This window comes from Ochotona princeps, chromosome 23, assembly GCF_030435755.1.
Source record: "Ochotona princeps isolate mOchPri1 chromosome 23, mOchPri1.hap1, whole genome shotgun sequence".
Classification (NCBI taxonomy): Eukaryota; Metazoa; Chordata; class Mammalia; order Lagomorpha; family Ochotonidae; genus Ochotona; species Ochotona princeps.
This window is the reverse complement of record NC_080854.1, coordinates 23,289,099-23,315,219: the sequence shown is the minus strand read 5'-3', so window position 1 is coordinate 23,315,219 and position 26,121 is coordinate 23,289,099. Positions and strand designations below refer to the sequence as shown.

Below are 26,121 nucleotides of genomic sequence, written 5' to 3'. Positions count from 1 at the left end.
TAGCCTGCATCAGAGGACAGAACTCCCTTTTAGGTACCAGGGAAGAGTAATAAAGGTGTAGGCATATTGGTTCAGGTCCTCTCTCTGAAAAATCTTTTGGTTCATACTCTGAGTCCCTGAGTCTTTAACATTATCGGTACACCTGTAGCATGTTTAGCATTATAACCAATAATTTTTTTAAAAACCAGATTTTTAGAATCCTCAACTTTATTGTTCCTCATATAACAATCCCAGCTCACCTACAAGTGTTCTCCAAGGTGGAGCTAGTCTATTCATATATTTACTTCGTTTCAAAGAGCAAGAAGCCAGCAAAGGTAGAGAAGCGCTGGTGGTCGCCATGGAGCGCGCCATTGCCCATTCTCAGCCAAACCTCATCCCCTTTGGCCAGCTTCAGCACCGCATGGTTGCTTGATGTATCTGATTTCCCCTTTGTCTCATAGCTAGAAAGAAAACGAGGCACAGACTGGTTAGTCTTCAGAGTGAACAGAAGAATCCTCACCAGCACCTGTCATCTCCTTCTCTCATGCATCTAGGTATGGGCGTGGGATACAGTTCTCTCAGTGACAGGAGAGCAGAAGTGACTCAGATGACCTTGGAGGTTGCATGTTGGAGCCTGGATCCTTGAAAGTTGTGTGGAGAAAGCTCTGACCGTGACCCAACCTGGAACATTTCCCCCAAACCGCTCACACTCTGGACTGTTTGATGGGAAGGAAAGTTCTGTTAAGTTTGAGCCAGGACAACAGTGGACAAAGCCCAAAAGGACTAAGTTCAGGGTACTGATGAAGAAGATTAGGAAAGCAGAGGAAATGGCGGAGAGAAAAGGTAAGTGTACAAAGCAAATCCTAACGCCTGGGCGAGGGGAGAAGAGAGGTACTAGTGGATGACTCAAGATCTGTTACAAACCTGCTGATGTTCAAATTCATCAGATTTATTTATTCCCAAGCATGAGCGATAACCTGGCCATGCGTTGGTGTGTGGATGCTCTCATTGAGGACAAGAACTGGGGAAAGGCTCTGCTGCTGGAATGGCCTTTGGGCAAACAATGGTCACACTCTGGAGTCTGGAGCCCCTGGCTAGGCTAGACCACTCACCTATACATGCTGAAGACTGTGTTGCCATTGTGCATAAGGTACACATACACTTCCTCAACATCCTCGTGTTTCATCATGCTGAAGGTGAAGAAATACACGCCTGAAAAAAGCAGGTATTTATCCAGTGTTATATGAACGTATTATATAGAGAGAAGCTGAAGACAGCAGGAAGATGTGCCAAAAACTTCACATTTCTTTCGTCAACAGTCTATGTGGCGTGTTTGGCCTCTGTGTATCCGAGTATCTCTGTATCTGTACTTTATTACACATTGCCCCTTCAAAGTTCCTTATGATGTTTGAGGTTTTCTTATTGTGTGTGTTATGTATCCCTGTCAAAAAGACAAAGTCCTTTATGAGCTACATTTCACTACCTTGTCCGCCAACAAAGGGATCTTAATAGGTATTAGTTAACTATTAACAGCAGTTGTCACAGATACAGACAGCCCAGAGAATAAACACATGATGTATTCCATGACTTGACAAATGGTCCAACGTTGCGTTACAACTGATGCCTAGAATCACCAAAGGTGTGGGCCAAAACTAAGGAAATATGGTAACACAGAATAAAGGTTCAATCATTTCAAAGAGACGGTTCTAATGATTTCTCACATTATTCATTGTTAAAGAGTGAAATTATATATAATAAACAGAGATATCAAACTGTGACTCTGCCATGTGATCTTGTTATAAAAGTCTGTATTCTTCTGATTTGAAAAAGACCAATATATTTTGAAAGGTGTGAATTTTCTAACTAGAGCTGAGGGCAACTCGTGGGAAGCAATTTAATATGACCTGATATACTCCAAATGCCAGTAGGAAGGTTCTTTTATTGAATTTATAAAGAAACGCTACAAGGAAAAATGTTCCCAATTCCACATATTCTTGGATTTGAAATAGGAGAAATAATTAAAGTCATCAAGCTCATATTGATTTCCATGTGATATTTTTAAACTAAAATGCCTGCAAGAAAAAAAATAGGGAAACAAACATCAAGAACAAAAAAAGGCACTGATCAGTCCTATTTCTTTTCCATGAGTGCAATTACTATGGAAATTGAAAAGGTGCCATGTTGACCCATCTGTTTCAGAGTCAAGCCAAACCAAATCAAACAGTTGCAATTTCAATGCGCCAGCAACAAAGGAAATTGCGCATAAATCAGTCACATCTACACACCTAGAGACTGACCCACAGATGAAAAATAAAAGATCAGTTAAAGGATTTAAAGAGAATGATGTATGTATGTCTGGATTTCCCACATTTTATAAGTCTTCATATTAGACCATACCCACACACAATTTTCAATGGCTTCGATAATGTTAAAATCAAAATGAGAGGAAATAATATTAATTTTCCTCAAAAATGATGAGCACTATTAAAAAATAGATTACAAAAGAATTTCAAAAGAGTAAATTAAGAAATCAGATGTTGAGTAAGTGAAACATCTAGAATGAGAATCACAGAAGTGAATACATGTGATAGCCACTAATGGCTTTCTGCCCAGGTGCTGGCATTGTAGCCAGCCATCAAACTCACACTGTGGTTTTCAGGTCTTTGTGGAGCTGTCATTATAGAAATCAAGCTCTTCTATCTCATCCAAGCTGAAATGTGTAAGACGGTCATTTTACAACCTACTGGATGAGTTCAAATAGTAAACTGTGGTGGTCACATGAGCATGATGGTCATCAGAATGATATCCCACCCAAGAGAGGCTGAGAAACTAAGTCTTAGTTTTCAACTACGTCGGTGGAAACAAAGAAAACTGAAATCAGTGGAAACAAGGAAATGACTGACCTGGCAGAGCCAGGCATGTCTACAATCAATGATACAGATCATGTTTAAGAAAACAACCACAGGGAAATCGTAACATAAACTTTCAGACTAAAAATATGACAATCATATGAGCACATTAAAGCTGACTGGAGTGTGATGGAAGATTCATTCAAACTACCTCATATATCAGTTCATTTTGCTTACTTCAAATGGGCAGATCAGTGAATCAAGACAGACATTAATAGCACTGGTCACAAATGTAAGATATCCCTGTATCCATCATTTTCTTCATTTTCCATTTGGATGTTGTGTACAAACATAGGAGAAATTGAAAGGGAAAAAACAGAATCTATTTTCTGCCAAAGTATCAACAAAGCTTCAAACACCAAAGCCCCTTGACTTACAATGGGATCATATCTGGAAAAGCTTAGCCCATTGTAAACTGAAAATCAGCGAGTGGAACATACATTTAATATACCTAACTTAACAATGTTAGCTAAGCTTTTGCATTAAACTACAGCTGAGTGAGATCATCTAGCACAAACCATACTTTATAATAAAGTAGTAAATCTCTAATGTCATTTATTGAACACAGGCTGAGCATTTCGAATCTAGACATCTGGAATCCTGTAAGTTTACTATCACACACAGGGAGTCCTGGGGCTGGGAAGGGTTTCTGAGCAGATGTCAAACTGTGCCAGCAGACTTTTAGCCCCCACCAGGGAACACCTGCTTTGAAGTGTAGCTGCTGAAAAGGAGCTCCTGAGAGCAGAGCTGAGGTGAAGACTAGGCTGTGAGGGGAAGGTTAACAGATAAAGCACAGACTGTGGAAACCAGTGCAGCTCTCAGAAGCTTCCAGCAAAAACTAGCTCCCTGAAAGCAGAGGAGTTGGCAAGTCTAAGATTGGTCTCAGCAGTCCTCCTGAATCCAGAGCAGTCTGGGGAGGCAGAGAAAGTGAGGTCCCACCAGGAAAACACACACAGAGGCCATGCTGAGAAGAACCAGTTCAACCTCTGTCCACAGAGGAGGGAGCCACTGAGTTAGTTCCATACCTGGGAGGCTTGCCTAAAGCCTCACCTATGGTAGTCCAGGCAAATCCAACTCACACAGTCTCAGTTCATTTGAAAAAACAAAAAGCAACAACAAAAATTACCCCAATCAGTAGGTCACCAAGATGAAATGTTATCATGTAGTATATGAAAAAATGTAGACAAATATCATAGAGTTTAAAATGTACTAGTGACATACACACCCCCAGGAAAGAACCAATACAAGAGTTTCAGGTAGAAATGAACACATTAGAGAAGAAATTAAAATTTGGGGCAATCTGAAATGAATCCATATTCTGTCGTATTACTGAAATGAATCCATATTCTGTCGTTTATTCATCTTAGACTTTAAAACTCACTTGTATAAAATGCTAACAGTACATTGGCTAAAGGGGATACAATGACTTGTAATATTTTTGTAATTCTTCTAAAATTATATCAAAGTAAAAAGTTTTTGCTTCTTAAATAGCATTCTTTGCCCAAGTCTAGACATCATTCAAAAGCATAATTTATTGATGAGGCTTACTGGCAATAAGCACTTTCATTTCCTGACAACAGAATTACACCAGCACAGTCTCACAGAGAGCAATTTGGCAAAACTAATCAATCCTGTGGATAAATTTGTCTCTTCACCTAGCAATGCCACTGCTAATATTTCAGCCAACAGGTATACCTTGACATGTTCCCTGACAACATGGTGTTCTCAGACTCAGTCATTGCAGTCTTGCTTTTTAATAAACAAACCCTGCAAATATTGCAAATGCCCAGCAATAAGGGAATAAGAAAATATGCTCTGGAACATCCAACCATAAGATAGAAAGATGAAACAATGTGAAAAAAGTTGCAAAATCTATTGTCAGCTTAAAAAAAAAAGCAATTTACAACCAAAATGCAAAATGGCCTAGGTTTTATAGAAAAAGGAAAGAAAACCCATTTGTATAAACTGTTTTAAACTATATAAATATGTTACCTACTTTTTATTTTGTTTTGTTTTTTAATTGAAAGGCTTAGGAGTGAGCATTGAGCCTGGCAGTGTTGGTTATGACTCTGGCATCCCAGAGCAGAGTGTCTACACTGGATCTGGGGCTCTGGCTCCTGGCTTCCCAATAATGCAGATGCTTGGCAGGAACTGGGAGGAACTCAAGGGATTGGGTTCCCAACATGCCTGTGTAAGACCTGGGATGCATTCCTGGCTTCTGGCTTTGACTGGCCCACCCTTTGCAAGCATTCAAGGCAGTGAGTCAGCCAGCCCACGGGTGCTCATTCACTTTCCCCCCCTTTTCTCAAATAAACGCATTCTTCAAAACAAAACAAAAGAACTGGATCCTGCCCTTCTTGAGGTGAGAACAACGGTAGGACATGGTTACAATAAGATGTGAATTGTTCTCCAAGAACAGAGCACTGTGTCCTTATCTTGTTTGGTTGCTATCTGAGTTACTAATCTTAATAATCATGGCCATATTTTTGAAATGGTACTTGTCTTTTCAGATCCTATTCATTTACTTTCAGATCCAGCAGAAATCCATACGAGCTGTTTATTCTAACCAAAATCAGAAAGTGTTTCGACCCTGTCGTCTTCCCTGCCTCCTTTAGGCTTTCCTCCCTCCCCTCCCTCGGTTTCTTTTTTCCATGTCTAGCATGATTGCAGCTCACCTGAAACCGGGGCCCCAAATCGACCAGTCATGACGTCAAAGAAGTTTCCGATGTTGGTCTCCACGCTGCTGAAGATGATCCCACTGTTCTGATTGCTGAAGTGAGTCGCCAGAGACGCCATAAACGCAATCTAAGAAAAGAGTTTTTGGTTAATGATTTCATCTTAAATAACTCCCTTACATAAATAAGTTTATTACAGAATTATCCATCACAGGAATGTTAAGAAATATCCATTTGTACACACATAAGTAAGTAAATTACGGCAATTTCTAACATGTTTATAAGATCCAACCTATTAGAATGATTACATACACCCACATTTCTGAATATGTTTCAGAAGACATCAGTCTTCAACGAACTTTTTGACATTAAAATTCTGTTAATAAGTACTAGTGACAAAATTTGGGTAAAATTCTTCATTTGCAGCTATCAAATTCACATTGGCATATTAAAGGATTGAAGAAATCCTACAGTCAGTTTTTTAAAATTTTGTTAACCCTTCATTATTCTTCCCCAAGAATTTGTTAATTTCCTTTTGAATAGATTATTGGAACACACTTTGAAAATCCTTGATATTGATCCAAATGTACACATACACATATAATGGAAAATGTATTTAGTACATTTTAAATTAAAAAATCAAATAACACAGATCATTATGACCTGATAGCAGACTTTTTGGAATGTATTTATGTGGGTGAGATTCTTCAAGCTGAGAGAAATATTTGTAAAAATATTCACAAAATTATTAATAATAGCTCTCAGTAAACTTTTCATGGAGAAGTTTTTTTTTTCATTGAACTTACTTTTTTTTCAAATGAGCACATATTCCTTTTGTATTTGGATAAAAAATAGATCCACTTTAAAGGTACAGAACTTGGGGACAGCATTGAAGCTGTAAAACCACTGCTGGCAATGCTGACCTCCCTTATAGTCGCCAGTTTACAGCCTGGATGCTCCAGTTGTGATCTACCTGCCTGACAATGACCTGCAAAAGCAGCAGCAGATGGCTCAAGTGTGTGAGAGCCTTACACCCACCTGGGAGACCTGGATCAATTCCTGGCTCCTGACCTTGTCCTGGCCCAGCACTGACCACTGAAGCCATGCATGGAATGAACTAGCACATGGAAGATCTCTGTTTTTCCCTCTCTGTAACTATGACTTTCAAGATAAATAGATTTTTTTAAAAAGACATATTGGTTGATGTTTGTTTAAAACATCTTATCATTAATGAAATAAGCTAATTATATCACTACATCTCCTAACATTTTAAAATCATATATGTGTTCAAATGTGCACACATCTGTAAAGATGGGTAACCATATTTTGAAAGTAATCATCTCTGGACTTTGTTTTTTTGAACAGCTGTTTTCTAAGTTATTTTACAGGGGAAAGGTATGAATAATCTTTAAGAGATGAAAGGGAATGCTTTGAGTTATTTAAAATGTCAAAAAATGGTTTAATAACGCTAGTAATCTACTTGGATATTGAAAAAATAAAAGTTTTTGGGTATGATTTTGGCTTAAAAAATGTCTTATTGGAACATTAATTTAGACTAAGGGAATGAGAGAAGCCAGTGGGTGCCAGAAGCTATTTCTGGGACTGGTTACAAATATTTTATGAAACTCCAAAAGCCTCTGCTCAATCAGTAAAAGATCAGTAAAGAGAATTTGAGAACTCTGTTCCTGATAGTAGCCAAAGGGCCCTAGGAGTCTGGGAACAAATCATCTAGTTAGATTCCGAGATAGGAGATTGAGTCCCAGCAGTATTAGTTCTAAGTGGCTCATTCAACATGTTATTCCATATGATTTCCAGTGTCTGCAGTGCTTAAGCAGAGAGTGAGGCACTGCTATAACTTTGCTTTGTGCACCAACTTAACTCCTGTTGCAAATACTACCAACTCCCACAGACAAAGCTGAACTTCAAAATAGAAACTGCTAATGATAATTAGAAGAACCTTCAGAAAATGCTGTTGAATGCCTTTGCTGGCAGCCACCCTCGAGAGATATCTGTGAAAGCCAATGCCAGTCCTCTCTCCGCAGGAGCCATTGCAGCCTTGCGTGAATCAGATGAATGCAGTCTAACACTATGGGATTCTGTCTGCAGAGAATGTGAGGGTCTCCCCTTCACAAACTGCATGAGACCAGATTTCCTTCTTTTACAACACCATGTGACAGGAGTCCTCCCGAGGGATTGTACCGTGGCTTAGGGTAAGGGCAATGTCATGGTTGTACAGATGTCCACTGTGCAGCAGCCTTTCACCATTGTACAAGCACCAACAGGGACCCAGCTACTGTGTCTGACATATCCACCGTCCATCTTATTACACCTTCATCTGACTGAGTGGCATCTCTCTTCCCGATCCTTGTCATTTTATGCTTGCACACAGATCCCATGTTGCTGAAATGATTAAACAGCATTCAATCAAAAGTTACAAAAAGTGCTAAAAGCAGTTAAAGAAACACCTAGGACCTTTTATTTCACACTTGGAAAAAAAATGAGGCCTAGAAGAAAGATAAAACTTACTCAAGGTCAAACAGCCATCATATAAATGGCAAAAATCTCTCCTACTTGATCTTTTAAATATAAAAGTTGCTTTATATTCAAATTATTTAAAAGTGTCACATTTGTAGACATTTCTTTTAATTACTTCATTTTAACCACAAAATTTTAATCTTTAAAACACTAGGCTTTCTCCAACAAATCAGATGACCATCAAGAAATGGAAAAGTTCTTAGATTTATACAACCTGCCAAAACTTAGCCCAGAGGCAACAAACGACCTGAACAAGCCCATAACTGAAGCAGAGATTGAATCAGTGATTAAAGAACTCCCAACAAAGAAAAGCCCAGGTCCAGACGGCTTCACTACAGAATTCTACAAAACATTCCGAACAGAACTAACCCCAATCCTCTACAAACTCTTCAATATAATAGAAAAGGAAGCGACCCTTCCAAACTCATTCTATGAAGCCAACATTACCTTAATCCCAAAACCAGACAGAGATCCTACAGAGAAAGAAAACTACAGACCTATCTCTCTGATGAACATTGATGCTAAGATACTCAACAAAATCCTAGCCAATAGAATTCAAAAAATCATCCGACAGATCATTCATCCGGATCAAGTAGGATTCATCCCTGGAATGCAGGGATGGTTCAACATTCGCAAATCCATAAATGTGATACACCACATCCAAAAACTGAAAAACAAGAATCACATGATAGTATCAATAGACGCTGAAAAAGCTTTTGACAAAATCCAACACCACTTCCTGCTAAAAACCCTAACCAAAGTAGGCATAGATGGAAAAATCCACAACATAATCAAAGCAATATATGAAAAACCCAACGCCAGCATCATACTGAATGGAGAAAAACTGGAACCCTTCCCACTAAGAACTGGAACAAGACAGGGATGTCCACTTTCTCCACTGCTATTCAACATAGTCCTAGAGGTACTCGCTGAGGCCATAAGACAAGAAAAAGAAATCAAAGGAATCCAAATTGGAAATGAAGAAGTCAAACTTTCACTATACGCAGATGACATGATTCTTTACATAGAAGAGCCAAGAGGCTCAACACAGAGACTCCTAGAACTTATACGAGAGTTTGGGAGTGTGGCAGGGTACAAAATTAATGAACAGAAATCAACAGCCATAGTGTATGCAAACAACCCCAAGTTGGAAAAAGATCTAAGCAGCAAAATACCATTCAAAATAACAGAGAAAACTATGAAGTATCTGGGAATTAACCTAACCAAAAATGTAGGAGACCTATTTGAGGAAAACTACAAACCACTTAAAAAAGAAATTGAAGAAGACCTCAAAAGATGGAGTAACATCCCATGCTCCTGGATAGGTAAAATCAATATCATTAAAATGTCTATATTGCCAAAGGCGATATATACATTCAACGCAATTCCAATCAAACTGCCCAAAACATTCTTCATGGAACTGGAAACAATGATCCAAAAGTTCATCTGGAAGCACAAAAAACCACGAATAGCCAGAACCATCCTGAAGAACAGGAAGGTAGCAGGGGGAATCACAGTTCCAGACCTCTGGACATACTATAGGGCAGTGGTTATCAAAACAGCGTGGTACTGGCACAAAGATAGAGAGGAAGATCAATGGAGCAGAATAGAATCACCAGACAGTAATCCACATAGATACAGTCAATTAATCTTTGACAAAAAGACAGACAACAATCCAAGCAAATGGGAAGGTCTGTTCAATAAATGCTGTTGGGACAACTGGTTGATAGCCTGCAGAAACAAAAAGATAGACCCACATCTCTCACCATACACTAAGATCAAATCTAAATGGATAAAAGACCTAAACCTACATCCAGAAACCTTCAAACTTTTGGAAGAAAATGTTGGAAACACACTGCAACACTTAGGAGTAGGCCCTCACTTCCTAAAAAAGACTCCAAATGCAGTAGAAATCGAGACCAAAATAAACAATTGGGACCTCATCAAACTAAGAAGCTTCTGTACAGCTAGAGAAACAATCAACAAAGTAAAAAAGCAACCCACAGAATGGGAGAAGATCTTTGCGCACGACATAGGTGACAGAGGGCTAATTTCCAGAATATACAAAGAACTACAAAACAACCAAAATGTCAAAACAAACAAGCCACTCAAGAAATGGGCACAGGAAATGGGCAGACATTTCACAAAGGAACAAACCCAAATGGCAAACAAGCATATGAAAAAATGCTCAAGCTCCCTGGCAATAAGGGAAATCCAAATGAAGACAACCTTGAGGTACCACCTAACTCCAGTAAGGATGGCACACATACGTAATACCACCAACACTTGTTGGCGAGGATGTGGGGAAAAGGGAACCCTTCTCCACTGCTGGTGGGACTGCAGATTGGTACAGCCTCTATGGGAATCAGTTTGGCGAATACTCAAGCAACTGAAAATCAACATGCCATATGATCCAGCAATAGCACTCCTAGGGATATATCCAAAACATCTCCTACTCAAGAAACCAACATGCACGTCAATGTTCATAGCAGCACAATCTACAATCGCAAAAACCTGGAAGCAGCCAAAATGCCCATCAATAGAAGACTGGATAAGGAAGCTATGGTTCATCTACTCTATGGAATACTACTCAGCTATTAAAAAAAACGAAATGCAGTTCTTTGTGGACAAATGGGCCCGACTGGAATCCATCATGCTAAGAGAAATGAACCAATCCCAAAAGGTTAAATACCACATGTTTGCCTTAATCTGAGATGAAAAGATGACAACCTGATAGTACCTGTATATTGTAATATTATTGCAATCTCTAACAACCTGTATCCAATACAATAAGATAATGTGATATAATCTATAAACCAACAATTAATGTCAGAATACTTAAGATCTACATCGAAAAACTGTAAAACCTACTATACCCTCAATACGTTATGTTAATCCGTAATGGGGGGGAGTGCAGGGAAGCCTTTCAGGACCATAAAAAGAGTGAGGAAAAAGTATAATATAGCCTATCATGATCAAATCTGGTAATTCATAGACAACAGACTCAAAGCAGCACTAAACAATAGTAAAACAACTATACCAATGCATGAGGGGGGAATCGGGTGCGATCCTGACAACCTCTTAACAGGAGGTCATGTGCGTGGAGCAGGGGGGCACTCCAGGGTAGAGCAGATGGCAAGGAGAAAGCTTGGATCCCAACCATGAAGACTCCCAGACCTTCACCACAAACTACTAATACGAGCAACAAGGACTATATCCCAACTGCCAAGGAGGCCACAGGGAATTGGATGCCCTCGGAGGCCGAGTACTCTGAGGTCACCCACCCCTAACCGGAGCTCCCGCAGGGGATGGAAGAAGTCCAAACACTACCGCGCAGAAACCAACGTCATCGGAATGACAACCAGAAGCCCTGAGCGGTCCGCAGAAACAGAAGAACAATAAACGTCCCTCGGGACCAGGGAGGAGAGCTTTCTCTGGACCGAGCCTGGCTCCACCTCTGGACCCCCACCCTCCCTTGCAATGACCATCAGGATCGCTCCGAAAACCCCTCACAGCAAACAAACAATCATACAAACTAAAAAAAAAACCTAAAATAAATAGACAAACAACAAAAAGTAGAGCTTGAAATCCGACAGGAAAGAGCTGGCATGGATTGGCTAATGCCTCGCTGGGTAGGACACAAAGATTAGTCACTCCTTACCATGGTGTTGGGGACTTTCCTGCACACCCCCCCCCCCCAAAAAAAAAAAATGTTCTGCACCTTAACTGCTGACAAATGTCTTGTTAGAGTTACAAGCCAGTCTAGATTATCCTAAAATCTGCCAAGATCAGTAAAATTAGACTTCAACACAACAAATGGCTAAATACTAAAATGAAACAGACACGAGACAGCTGAATGGTACCTTATAGCCATTTTAAGGTATATAGCAGCTGGTCCTGTATATGAACTAAAATTGAAATGTCAATGAGCTAATCATAGGTTGTGGTTAAGAACTTGCTTCTTTTTTGTTTTGTATTGTTTTGTTTTGTTTTTTTTAACATACTGGTTACGCAAAACCTTGTCAATTCCATAATGTTACAAATTGCTGTTAATGTTATATTGAGACTCTTAATTGACTGGGATGATATTCTACCAGCTCTGACTTTGGACCAGAAATGGTCTCCCCAACAAACTGTTCAACCCATCTGGACAATGAGTAGCTGGACTCTATGCTGGGTATATGTTTGCAAGGAAAGAATCTTGATGGAATTTGAACTGTAATACTGCATCAAGGTGGAGGAATCCACCAGGGGGGAGGGGTGTAGGGAGGGGTGGGGGAATTCCCAGAGCATATGAAACTGTCACATAATGCATAATAATTAATAAAAAAAAAAAAAAAAAAAAAAAAAAACACTAGGCTTTCAATATTGATAGAAGTCCCTTGGAAGAATTAATATTAAAATGTTGGCTTCCCCCAGCTGTAGGCAATTGCCTAGGTTGCACTGTACCTAGGCAAGTGTTACACTGCTAGGAGAAAAGCAGTTAACACTTGGCATGCATTCTGGACCTGGTTAATGCCAAATCTGTGTTAACTATACCAGTGCGCCAGCATAGTTGCCTATTTGATCTTTTTTAAAGATATGGAAAGTGGGCGGGGGGCATGCCAGCAGATATGGTCGGGGGGCCCAAGCCTGAGCATGCATGAGCCCTGGGAAGGTGGGCAGGACTCCAGGGTGGCACAACACACCACTGGAGGACCAGGCTTAGGACTGGGTCTGGGGTATGCCAGACTGGGCTAGGCTCCAGTACTCACTGATGCTCACAAGAGCCTAAATGGGGGTAGGGCTGGCTGGGCTAGGTCTCAGCACCCACTGATCCATCTGACACCTGGGTCTGGGGATGAGACAGACCGGGTTGGACTGTAGCACCCAATGAAAAGAGCCAGAATGGGTGTGGGCTGGTCCAGCAAGGCCACTACATCTGCCAGGATAGGAGATTGACCAAGTCAGGCTAGGTCAAGTATCCACCTGTGTGCGCAAGATCTGCCACTGGGAGGTGATTTAATAGAGGAGCTTGGGGAACTCCTCTGTCAGAATGCAATTCCTGTAGATGAGCACTAGAACCAAAGCTGGGAGCAGCCCAGACCAGGCCAGGTTATAGTACCCTCCAGCATACATGTGGATAAGGTCTAGGGGTTGGTCAGGCTGGACCAGTTTATAGCACTCACTTGCAGATGTGAGAATAAGGACAGGGTGCAGGACAGGCCAAGTGGGCTGCAACACCAGCCAGTTCACATTAGAGCTGGGACTGGGACATTCCAGGCTGGGCTAGGCTGCAGGACCCACCAGCATAAACTGGAACTGGGGGCAGACCAGGCCAAGCCAGGCTGCAGCACCCGCAGGTGAATGAGGAGGTAAGGTGAGACATACCAAACTGGGATGCAGCATCCACCAGTACCTGTAAGACCCAGGAGGAGTGGTGGCAAGCCCGGTAGGGGGGCTGTGAGAACTCCCTTGCCTTGCCACTGCTTCCTCTGGTAAGCGTGAGAGCCAGTACTGGGGTCAGACCAGATTGGGCAGGGCTAAAAAATCCACTAGCCTGTTTGGGAGGAGAAGAGTCAGATTGGGCTAAGTGACCATATCCACTGGTACATGCATGAGTCAGAGTAAGTGTAGGCTGGGTGGATTTTGCCACAGCATTGCCTAGCAGATGCTAGGACTGGGGGCAAGTCCTGTCAGGTTAGACCACAGAACTGCTTGGAAAGTTCATGATCTGGGGCTGAGAATAGGCCTAGCAGGGAAACTGTGAGCATCCCTCTGATGGGCTGCAGCTCCCACTGGTGAACATGAGAACCAGGGCTGGGGGAGGACCTGGCTGAATAGGCAGTGGCATCTGCCAGCATGAATGTGGGCTGGATAGTGGGGCTGGTCAGGCTGAGCAAGGCTCCAACACCTATTGATGTTTACGAGAGCCAAATGGGATATGAGATTGTCTGGACCAGTCTGCTGCACACACTGGCATGCATAGGAACTGGGGCTGGGGGCAGATCTGGTGGGGACTTAGGGGGCTAGCCCCCACTAGGCTGCAGTTCCTGCTGTGAGGGCCAAGTGTGTGGTGGGCAGGCTTGAACTTGGCTGCAGCATCCATTGGTTTGCGTAAAAATGGGGCTGGGGACAGAACTGACTGGGCAACCACAACCACCAATATGTGTGTACAGGGTGATGTGGGTGATGGACTGAGCTGGACCCCTGCATTGTCTGGCACACACAGGAGTCAGGCCTGGGGTCACATCTAGTGAGGTGTCTCTGGGGAACCCCCCCTCCAACACACAAATTGGATCACTGGATTTGGAACTCCAATCACAGGGAAAAGCACAGGATCTGTAATCTGATCATGAAGTACATGTGTCAGAACTGGGCCTGCTCAGTTGTTCAAGCCTGTGCAGCAGACAGCATGCCCAGATGCACATGGGAAACATGACAACAAGTTCATTGAAGCCTGCAGAGGACGTCTAATACCATGGAGAGCAGAACAAATTGAAAGCTTTCCCTGCCAAGCTTTGACTGTGAGTATCTGGGTGAATGGAGACACTTAAGGTGGATTATGTCAGCCAATGGACCTTGGAAGGACTTCCTCAACTTTGGAACAATGAAATCAATGGCATCTCAGAGCTATCAAAACCACTTAAGCAGTATCCTTTGAAGAAGCTCCACATTGGGGACCCTGGTATGACATCAGGTGGCCATCCCCATCCTTGGGTATTGACGTGGTTGGGCTGCCGGGAGCAGCCCTCTCCCCTTCCTCCCCACCTTCCCCAGATATAGGAATAAAAAAAGAGATTGGAAACAGTTGTCTCATCCACTTTCCCCCATTCCTCAACCCACCCCACCCTAATCGGTGGGCCACATAGGCGTGCATCCTATGTAAACATCATCAAAAACAAAATAAATTTATACTGAAAAAAGAAAAGACATATTGGCTCCCCCACCCAAGAAAAAAGATAACCCATAGCTAGCAATTTTGCTTGGCAATTTGCCCTGATAATTACAAGTTTTAGATGTTGGCAATACAAATCTTAAAGATTCAGATCCTCTAAAGGCTAATTTTTTGGAACAGCAGAGTTAACCTGCTGTTTGCACAGGACTACAGTTCAAGTCCCAGCTACTGTGCTTCTGACCCAGCTCTCTGCTCATGTGCAGAGGATGGCTGAAGTCCCAATGGATTTCCTGGCTCCTGACTTTGGCCTGGGGCAGCCCTGGTTGCTGCAGTCATCTGGGGAATGAACTAGTGGATGGACAATCTCTGTCTCTCCCTAGCACACTATCTTTTGAATAGATAGATAAGTAGATAGATATTTTAGGGGATAATTTAAAAGATAATAATAAACATAAAAGTCAAAAAAATATGGCTGAACTCAGGATAAAATGTAGAACTGTAACCTTATAAATGGGTTTGGAAACTTTACACTAAAATAAATATCTCCTGTTTTAGAAAACTATAAGTGGATAATTCAAATACAAAAAAAAAAGGTTCACAAAAACTGTACATATGACCAAAAACCTGAGAAAAGTATATGAATAATCTCCATGTATGTGACTGAAATATAAAAAATGAATGACTAAAATATTATGTTCTGTTTTATGTATTCTTTATATATCTACTTACGTATACATAAATATTTACACAGTTAGGTTGGCAAACCTTCTTTCTCTAGCACATCTTCTCACTTGGAAAATGGATTAGCTGACACACAGAGTTGGTTTGCCTTCCTGGGAAGGAGCTGAAAAACCCTTGTTTGGATCGCATTAGCCTTACACCCTGCAGGGCGGATGAGCTGGACTGACTCAAGGTTTGGGAAGAATTGAGCCAGAGGCCAAACGTTCAGCTGCCTGCGGCCAGGTGTGGGTGAGGGTGGAGAGGTGTGCAGGGGAGGCAGGATCAGAGGCGGGCAGCCTGGAGGTGTGCCCGGCGAGAGTTTACCTGCAGTTCTGGTGGAATGCCAGGGTAGCCCTTTTCTCCTTTGGGGCCGTGCTGCCCGCGCTCCCCTCGAGGCCCAAGGTCACCTTTGTCTCCCTTTTCACCTTTGGCCCCCTCGTGGCCAGTGGCTCCGTTGTTGCCATTGTTTCCATGGTTTCCTTAAACAAGCAGACAGTGTCAGGGGAGGAAAATCCAGTCATTCAAGCTCATCACCTACCTTCAGACGAATATAACCGCCAGTTCAGAAATACCCAAACTCCATAGGAAGAGGGGACCATGTGAAACAACCTCAAGTGCAGCCCAGGGGCGTCTTTACATTATCCCACTCTTAAAAGGAGCTTCGGATTCAGAACAGAGCCTTAGGTACCTCAAGGCTTCCAAGCCCATGTTCTTCTTTAACAAAAAAAAAGCCTCAGATGAAAAGTTGTCTAGAAAACTGATTATCCCATTATCATTTAGCATAGCAAAGATGAAAACCAATTAAAATAGCTACCAAGAATGGAAAATTAAACAAGAAAATGGCATAATCTAGCAAATGATGTTGAATGGTCATAAAAAGGGATGCTGAAGAAAAATATTTAGGGACTGGTGCTGTGGCACGCAGGCTAAGCCACTGCCTGGGAGACCTGAATCCCACATCGGAGTGCCGCTTTGAATGTCTGACCCGGCTCCTTGCAAAAGTGCCTGGAAAGCAGTGGATGATAAGTCAAGCACTCGAGTTTCTGCCAGCCATAGGGAAGGATCAGACGGAGCTCCAGGCTTCTCACCCAGCCCTACTGTTGAGGCCATTTAAGGGATGACTCTGCAGATGGAAAATCTCTCTCTTTTTCTGTTTAAAAGAAACACATTTTCAAGTGAAAATATTTAGTTATATACAATGACTTCCAATATGTTTTCAGATTAGAATGTTATGAAAAAAGAAAGTATAATGTTAGTTTTGGGAAAATATTGTGTGTGCGTGTGTATTCACAGGGGAAAACTAAATGAAGTAAATTACATACAAATGTCTATAGTGCTGCTTTCCTAAATGGATAAAATGTCAGTTTTGTACAATTCTATATTCTATTCTATTCTTTGAAGTATTTTTTTAAAGATTTATTGACTTATTTACTTACTGATTTGAAAGGCAGAGTTACAGAAAGAGAGGGAGAGCCAAAGATCCCCATCCACTCGTTCACTCACCAAATGACCCCTGTGTCTGGAGCTGGGCCAGGCTGAAGCCAAGAACTAGAATCTTCCTCCAGCCTCCCATGTGGACAGCAGAGGCCCAAGCACTTGAACCATCTTCTGCTACCTTCCTAGGTGCAGATCCAGAAGCTGGATCTGCTATGGAGCAGTTGGGACTCTAATTGACATCCATTTGTGGTGTTGGCAATGCAGGCGAAAGCTTAGTGCACTGTGCCACCATGCCAGCATTATCCTTCAAATTTTATTCAAAGGATATGAATCATTTTTGTAACTGGGGGATGGCATGCTTCCTTGATTACAAAATCTAACAATAATTTTGAAAACAGACATGGATAAAAATTTCAACTCTTCATCTTAATAAATCACGTCTATACTTCCCTTTTTTTTTCAGGGCCTTCTACTATTTCTTTTCATTCTACCTTTGATCAAGTATCAAACCAAGCTTCCAAACTCTGGCATTTGTTTATAGATTATTGTGCTCTTTGGCAAAGCCACTTCTGTTGAGAAACATTTAAGTAAGGCCAGCCTGTCCACTTTGGACAAAAACAAGTTTACAGATGAAAGTATTTCAGAAGCATAGAAACCCCTGGCTCCACATCACTGCACCTGTGAGCTGCTGCCCTTGCTGAGCAGTGACACAAACTCCAAGCTAGGAATCACAGTTTAATAGACAGCTTTCTAATTACAAATTTGGTTTCATGTGAGAGATTATTCTAAAATATTTTAAAAAGCAAACGACATTTGATAAATATCAGCATCAGTGGGCCTGAGTCAAAGAAAATCAAGTAGACCCTGGCTGGATCCGCAGAAGAAATGCTGTCAACATCTCCCCAGCTAGGTTTGGAAGTCCTAGGATCACCTAAGATCAAGGGAATCTTGGAGTTCTGTGTCTTCAGCTGACCTGGGGTCCTAGCAAGCTCCCAGAACTCTCCAGAGCATGGGGGCATCAGCACACACACGTAGATATGACTGAACTCCAGGTTGAGAGGGCCTTGGTGTCACGCCACAGCACTGCGCATGCCGGAGGACGGTACGGGAGCTCCAGGTCAGAGGAAGCATGAAAATCAACTCAGAGACGGCTCAGCCTGGAGGGACCCCGGGGCTGAGGGAAGGAACCTTAGCTGGCCCTAGAATCCCACAGAAGGGTGTGCAGCTCGGTGATTGTCACTGGGAACATGACAAGCCCAGTCCTGTCCTTGCTTCCTAAGTCCCTTGAAAGTCAAAGACAGTGTAAAGCATAAAGCACACTGTGGCAGAAACGCCAGCACTAAGAATAGATCCCAATGAAAATCTGATAGTGTATACTTCCTGCTGCTGAAGAGCCTCCCAGCCTATGCACCTGGTATCCCAGAGTGCCCGAGGTGTTTGGGGTTCTGTAAGTGACACTGCAGTGATACTATCAATTTATACTATCCCAACAAAACCCATACCCAACTCTCACTCTTTTTTTTTTCCTACACAAGCCCTTTAGATCACAAATTATTTTGGCTTATTTTGGGCTTCTATTTGGCCATGAGTTTGCAATCAGACTAGCAGCGCAACTTGCTCATCCTTACCTGGAATGCCAGGAGGACCCGGGGGTCCAGGGGGACCTTGGTAGCCGCGGAAGCCATAGTCTCCGTGACAGCACTTGCTGCAGTCTGGGGGCAGTCCTCCCGTTTGTGGAGACTTGAAAAAGATGAAACAGAAGCTTCAGGGAAAGGTGCTTGGGAATACTCAGGATTTTTTAATTGCCCCAGGCCCTGGCCCATGAACCAACATACAACAACATGAGGAAAGCTAATTTAGGGTGGGAGAATCAGTAGCATGGGAGTGTCAAAGCGAAAGGGAACAAGAAAAGCCCGTGTGAGAACATGTTCCTTGGAGAGGCATGGGCAGATGGGTAGAACTTCTAGAAGGTGCTCTCCTCTTGCCTGTCTGACAGCAAAAGAAGAAACTGCTTCAGCAGGGGACCTGGAGCTTTGCCTCCTTCCCTCCCTCCAATACCTCAGAGACAACCAGACTGCAAAAACTGCCAACATCAAACACAGTTATTACACACTGTCTGTATTCATGTTCTAGGTTCACGACTGAACCAAGAACATGAAGAAAATGGGGACTAGTGTTACTTAGTCCAATGCATTATTCATATTTATCTACTTAAATGAAATAACTATATGTGAAAATTACATATATTTATTCTATATATTGTGGATTGGCTAAATGGATCTAATTAACAAATATATTTGCTCATATAATTTTCAGGACTATTTAAAAATACATGGCTAATAACTGTGAGTTTAATGATTTTTAATGATCTCCCTCCTGGAACAACTTACAGTTTATGTGAGTACTTAACATGAGTTCGGCTCCACATGCTACAGTTCAAAGTATAAATTGAGGGGTGGGCTTTAGCCTAGTTGTTAAGGTGCCTGTGGCTCAAATGAGGGTGTCTGAGTTCAATTTCCTGTTCTGGCTTCTGCCTCCAGCTTCTTGCTAATGCAAGGTGATAGTTCCAGAGACAGATTGCTGCCACCCACATGACCTTGGCTGGACTTCCCAGCTCCTACTTTGACTCTGACTCGACCTCACTGCAGGCACTTGGCAAGAAAAGCACTTGCTTGCTCTCTCATATGCATGTGCATGTTGTTTACTCTCTGAGTGTCTCATTGTCTCACAATAAAAAATAGTGTTTTGTTGTTTGAACTCATGTTTAACGAGCAATTTATGAGTACTACATATGCTGATGTGACATTGAACTAGTTAAATATTTCTTTACACAAAGAAAACTTTCTGAAATTTGTGTTTATTGTCAAGGAGCGAGAGATCTGGTGGGGGTTGGCTGGTCAGAGTTGGGTTTAACTTGTTAAATTCGAATTCTCCTCTAAACTGGCAACCTGCCTTTCAACTATGTCATGCAAAAGACTCGTGGAAACTCTCCTAGACACCAATTATAATCCAAAGGTCTTTTGAAAACAGCATATTATTACCATGGAATTCATTTAAGGAAAAAAAAATTGACAAGAAAGACAGGAGAAGAAAGGGGAAGAAGAAGGCGGAGGAAGAGCAGAATTTAAAATCCAAGTGTTCTCCCTCAGCAGACATCCCAGCGGAAAATTGGGTGAAGGCTTCCCAATCCTGCGTGCTTAGAGCTTACTTGTTTTCTTTTTAATCCAAAATGAGTGTGGCCTTGGTTCTCAGTCTTTCATGTCTTTTTCCTACAGTTTTCACGAAGCTGTTCAGAGAACACTGGCCGTGTTTGCGTCCCAGGCATGGTCCTGCCATCCTCAGCAGCTGCGTTGGTCAGCTAACTCCTCTCTCGCTGTCAGCTTTCCAGGACCACACAATCCACAGGCTCTGAGTCTATGGAAGCCTTCCAGGAAATCAATACAGGATAGAAAATCAAAGCAATTGTTCCCACTGGAAAGATCTATGGCCTTGGGAAAGTCAGAGACCCCACAGAACCTCTCCACCTTCTCATACAAGGATGCAGGCTCAGCAGGAAGTGTTCCACATTTCTTGGACTTGTTTTGATCATGTGAACTACATCTTTTCAAATTATTCTTTATTTTAAAAATTGCACATGTTTATGGGGTTTTATGTGATATTCGATTCTTGTGCGCATTGTTTAATATCCACTGGGAATAAACATAACTATCTTTTCAAACATAACAAATTTTATGATGGGAACATTTACAATCCTTTTCTATGTGTGTTTTTTTTAATAGGAAAACACATGGTACAATAACGTCATCTATAATCACCCAGAAGATCTACTCGTTCTACTGAAACACTGCTTTTTAATCCCCGGGAAATTCAGGACTCTGCCAATGATGGGATTTAGGGACAGAGAAGGGATGAAATGAGGGCAAGTCCCAAAAAGGAACCATTTGTATTATAATAGACTGGAAAACTACAGTCAGTGAGGATAACACTTTTGTTAATGCAATTACATGAATTAAATGAAGTTTAACTAGTTAACTGCCAAGTGATTAAACTAAATTTAATTCATATAACTCCATTGATGAAAACTGTCATCCTCAATGGACTTTATCAAAATGATTTAGGAAACAGGAGATGGTGTGTTTATCTTGATTTTTCCCTAGTCCCCTTCCTAAAGTCTGGTACAAAATAGAAGCAAAAGAAATGCTGAGGAAAGCAATGACTGGGGGAAAAGGGGAGGAGGGGTGGAGGAGGCAGGGAAGGAATGAAGACTAGAAAATGAGCCTTAACTTAATTTGTGTCTCATCGACAGAACAGAACTGAAAACAACCAGAAAGTGGGTTACTCTAAAGCTCCCAGGATCTCCTGTTGGGGGCTTGTTTGAAAAGCTTCGGGAAACCAGAACTAGGAAGTGGGGTGAAGTAGAAATGTAATGTGGATATCAGTGGACAGCTCAGTGTGGCTTTCCAGGAAATAATGGCCAGTGACAAGCTGTCACTGCCTTCTGCTGCCTTTGGGACCTCCCATAGTCACAGTCAAGAAGGATGCCACCTTAAATTCGGAGAGAATGCAGATGTCACTGGGGTGGGAAGGGAAGGGGTGAGGAAGTGTGCCTAGAAGGGTTACCTTCCTGTTAGATTATTCAGCTTGTCTACCCATTGTTCTATACATATACTTTAGTTAATCCCGCAATATATTAAATAGATCCTAAGCTCCAAGTATGTTAAACATAGAGGTAGAAAACTAATCCCTATATAAATGCCTCTTTTGGTGGTTTTTAGGAAGGGCTGTCTTTTGGGAGTGATCCTTGCTAAACCCTCTTGGAGGGAGATGTCACAGTCCTGGGCTTAGTCCTTGGAGGTGGTAAGGGGAAGAGGAAGAGCTTGTTGCTAGCATCTCCACAACCAGAAGATGGCTTTAGGTTACGCCAGCAGGTGTATGTATGTGTCTTTGGATAAAGTACCTATGTTTATTGTGAGCACAGTTCATTCTTACAACATCTATGCCATATAGATATCCCGGGGTGACAGTGTATGACAGAAAGTAGAAGTGAATTAACTAATTTGTATGTATCTTTTTGTTATAACTGAAAGGCTGCATCTTAAACCTGCACCTCTTGGGCAGCGTGCATCAAAAGTTCCTGGCAGCAGGAAGTGGGAAGGAGAAGTGTGTCGATTTACATTTGGCTGCTGGCCATCCAGGTGCAGTTCCCTTTGGCTGTGCAAAAGGGCATTAAGTAAATGCGAGCATGCCTTCTACCTAATATCTCGCTAAGGTCAATGTGATTGTGAATTCTAGAAACAATACATAGTATGCACCGTTGCTGTGTGTCACTTTAAGTCAGGCAGCAAGGGGGTGCAGCATCTTCTCTGTAACTCAGCCAAAGCGTGTATTTAAAGCCTGTTGCTATTTTTGTCTCTTATAAATTTTTGGCCCCAAGAAAATTAAAATTAAATTTTTTTCCTAACAGAAAAAAAAAAAAGAAGGATGCCATCAACTGAAATGGAAAGTCCTGTCCAGGACTTGGATACAAGCACAAATGTCTTTATCATTAAGAAAAACACAGCAGCATTAATCACCCTTCTGCCAAGAAGATTGTGAGATGAAAGGACAATCTACAAGTGGCATCATACTTGCAGGTTTTCAAGTTCTCTGAGGACCCTTTGAGCAATAAAGCTCCATAGCACAGGAGTTAGCTGTGTGCTGTGGTCCAGACGGAGGGCCCAGGTAAGGAGCAGGTGTTAAGGCCCAGGTGTGGAGCAGGTGTTGCGCCCTGGGGTATCTGAGCTCCACACACCAGCTTTGGCTCCTGATACCAGCTTCCTGTTAGTGCAGAACCTGGAAGGCAACAGCGACGGCTCAAGTGATTGGCTTCCTGCCTCCCACAAGGGACACCTGCACTGTACTGGCAGCTGCAGCTTTGGCCCACTTCAGACGCCTGGGGAAGTGAGCCGGCAGATGGGCGCTGTCTCCCCCTGTGTCTATCTAGTGTCTCTCTGCCTCTCTTAAAAACATTTTGAAAAAGCGACAACACAAACAAAATCCTAGGTTTGTACCAAATCTGTAATGAGTTCTGTGTGTGATCTTATCTGATATATAAACAGATAATTCATTAAATTTCAACCACATGAAATTTCCCAGGGACTATTTACCCATTAAGTCCCTTCATCCCATATATAGGATATTTATTACAACTTTCAGGACCAGTGCTGTGGTGTAGCCTATAACACTGAGATGACACTGGTATCCCATATGAGTGATGGTTTGAGTTTCTTTCTTTTTTTTTTTTTTTAAGATTTTATTATTATTGGAAAGCCGGATATACAGAGAGGAGGAGAGACAGAGAGGAAGATCTTCCATCCGATGTTTCACTCCCCAAGTGAGCTGCAACGGGCCGATGCGCGCCGATCCGATGCCGGGGTGCAGGGTCCCATAGCTTTGGGCCGTCCTCGACTGCTTTCCCAGGCCACAAGCAGGGAGCTGCATGGGAAGTGGAGCTGCCGGGATTAGAACCGGCGCCCATATGGGATCCCGGCGCGTTCAAGGTGAGGACTTTAGCCGCTAGGCCATGCCACCGGGCCCGATGGTTTGAGTTTCAACTACTCTACTTCCTATCCAATTCCCTGTTAAAGTGCCTGGGACAACAGCAGAAGACGGTCCAACTGCTAGACCCCGACTCCCACATGGGAGACCTGAAAGGAGTTTCAGCTCCTGGATTCAGCCTGGTCCAGCTAAAGCCATTGTGGACATCTGGGGAATGAATCAGTGGATGGGAGATCTCTCTCTCTCTCTCTTTCTCTCTTTCTCTCTCTCTATCTCTCTGTAACCCTGCCTTTCAAATAAATAAATAAAAGCTTTTAAAAAAAGATTCAAACTGAGCAATAAAGATACCATTTATGGTTAACTCTGAAATGAATAAGATGTTGCTGAAATCTTCACAGAATTAAAAACTTAGGATTGAAGGGTTAATGCGTAAAAGTCATCAACTCTTGCAATAAAAGCTACATTTTCAAAGTTCATATAAGTCAAACTAACTTTTCTTATTTGTCCCCATCCATTTTTAACATACTAGGAGCCTGTAGGGCAAGTCAAATTAAGTTTCATGAATTTGTAATTCACTGCCCTGAAACATCAACTCACTCCATATTCCTCCAAGGGTTGAAGAGATTTCCATAGATGCTGAATTACACCCTGAGAAACACATCAACTGCTTGGTGTCTCTCAGATGCCAACCATACCAGAAGGTTTGTATTTTAAATATGCACGGTCTTATTTTCCTTAACTCTTTCTTTTTTCAACAGTCTGAACATACAGGCTGGGCTATTGAGACTACTCTAATTGTCATAAACAAGATTGGTAGGAAATGTCACAGTTAAGTTACAAATCAAAGTGAAAGAACTTTAATCGTTTTTATCAGACACAGAGGACAACTGCCTCCTGCAGGGAAGGATTAAGACAGTCCAACTGTTAGGCTAATGTGTATCTACAGAGCTGGCTCTGTTGCCTCGGGTCAGTGCTCCATGAACAGACTAGGAAAGAAAGCAAGTTCCTACATCAGGGGAAGCAGTCGGCTGTCCCATTCTCTCTGATGGGGTGAGGCTGAGGCCACTCAAAACCGTCACCGCCAGAGAGACCGACAGACCCTCTCAAATCCCAGGGCAATGCACAGGAAGACCCACAAGCAGTTCAGCACAGTTCCCCCAAGCGTTAATCCTAAAATTCTTAGCAACAACAGCAACAGTAGCAGCAGCAGCAACAATAATAGCAGCACAACTCATTAGGCTTTCACAGAAATCCTTAGAAGAGAATTCTGAGTACCTGGGCCCAGAATGGAGTGATCTGGGCTAGGTCATCTACCTCGGGGTGCGGTAGCTCATCTGGTCTCAGGGGTTTTAGGTCTGTAGAAGTGTTATTATCCACAGTCCCAGTTTTAGCATGGCTCCGCTCTCTCACTTTCTCCCTCCTGGAGCTGCTACGACCCGTCTGCTGGTGGCTCTGCACTATCCTTGCAACCACTTTGTTAGCTCTTCCGCTCACCTCCATGTATTCATCTTGACACAGGCAAAATGGGAGGCAGAGCAAAGCCAGCAGGTGCCAACAAACGAGCTGCCTCCAGAGCATGGTTCTCAAACAGAGCCACGGAGCCTCCTCAGGAAGACGGCAGCGGCCCCAGGCACCGTGGGCTCCACGGGCAGATGCCAGGGCTGGAGATGTGAGCTGCAGTCCGCCGGCTGGTTATATACTTTGGTATGTAATAAATAAGGCTGCAAGCACGCCAGAGTGACAGCCGGCCTCCTCCCCAGGCAGAACGGCCCCCATTCATCACTCTCCCACACCACAGGCAGGACAGATTTGTGTGCGCGGTTCCCAGTTGGGGGGGGGGTGGAGTTCACAAATGTCACACCTTGGCACGTTTCTGTTGGAGTGTGGAGAAAACACACAGCTGGAAACAGAAAGCGTGTGTCCAGTGCTTTGCTTTCGTGATTAGACATGGAAAGGCTGTGCCTTCGCGGTCTAAGATGCCTTTTGGAAAAACCTACCCTGGAGCTTGCCAGGAAATTCAGGCTTTAACTGCATCAGTTCTGTCTGAAATGGCAGCAGGAACCCACCCCAGGCGATCAAGGGAAGGCTTGCCCTCTGGTTGAGGAGCTACTACTTCCCCCACTTTGGCCCACTTAGAGAGACTCATTTCCCCCCCCACCAGATGCCAGCAGCAGAAGGCAATCGCTTGACTACGAGACACCGAGTGGAATTCGAGCACCTAGTCTCAGAATTTAATAGAGAAATTTTTGTCCTAGCATTGATCTTGCAAAGTTAAGTCAAAGTTAACCAACTTGCTTCCTTTTGACTCAGCCTTGATTAAAATCGGAAAACTGGTAAGCGCCACAGCAAACACACTATTCCAAGTAGATGATAATCAAGAGAATTACCATCTCCTTTCTTTCAGTTACTCCACTTCCATTAACGGTCCAAGAAGTAGATGAACACTCCTAAC

At 42.6% G+C, this 26,121-nt stretch overlaps 1 protein-coding gene across 2 annotated transcripts; it reads right to left on the bottom strand.

Annotated features, from left to right (window-relative positions):
* Nucleotides 1-189: 189 nt before the first annotated feature.
* Nucleotides 190-26,001, bottom strand: C1QTNF3 (C1q and TNF related 3). Of its 2 annotated transcripts, none has more exons than XM_004583641.2 (6): nucleotides 24,945-26,001; nucleotides 18,761-18,872; nucleotides 16,020-16,174; nucleotides 5,564-5,693; nucleotides 1,092-1,191; nucleotides 190-440 (listed from the first exon to the last, which is right to left on the bottom strand). In XM_004583641.2, the coding sequence occupies exons 1-6, from the start codon at nucleotides 25,245-25,247 to the stop codon at nucleotides 281-283; spliced, it is 960 nt and encodes a 319-aa protein (XP_004583698.1). In that variant the 5' UTR covers nucleotides 25,248-26,001; the 3' UTR covers nucleotides 190-280. The 2 variants fall into 2 exon arrangements, with proteins under 2 accessions (XP_004583698.1, XP_004583699.1); XM_004583642.4 differs by having other exon boundaries at nucleotides 25,164-25,980.
* Nucleotides 26,002-26,121: the final 120 nt, after the last annotated feature.

Excerpts from the sequence above, each read along its gene's own strand:
- C1QTNF3 (XM_004583641.2), bottom strand. The coding sequence starts at position 25,247 with ATGCTCTGGAGGCAGCTCGTTTGTTGGCACCTGCTGGCTTTGCTCTGC. Across the intron at positions 1,192-5,563 it reads ATTTGGGGCCCCGGTTTCAG|GCGTGTATTTCTTCACCTTC; the intron begins GTGAGCTGCAAT and ends TGCTTTTTTCAG. Across the intron at positions 441-1,091 it reads ACAGTCTTCAGCATGTATAG|CTATGAGACAAAGGGGAAAT; the intron begins GTGAGTGGTCTA and ends TTTTCTTTCTAG.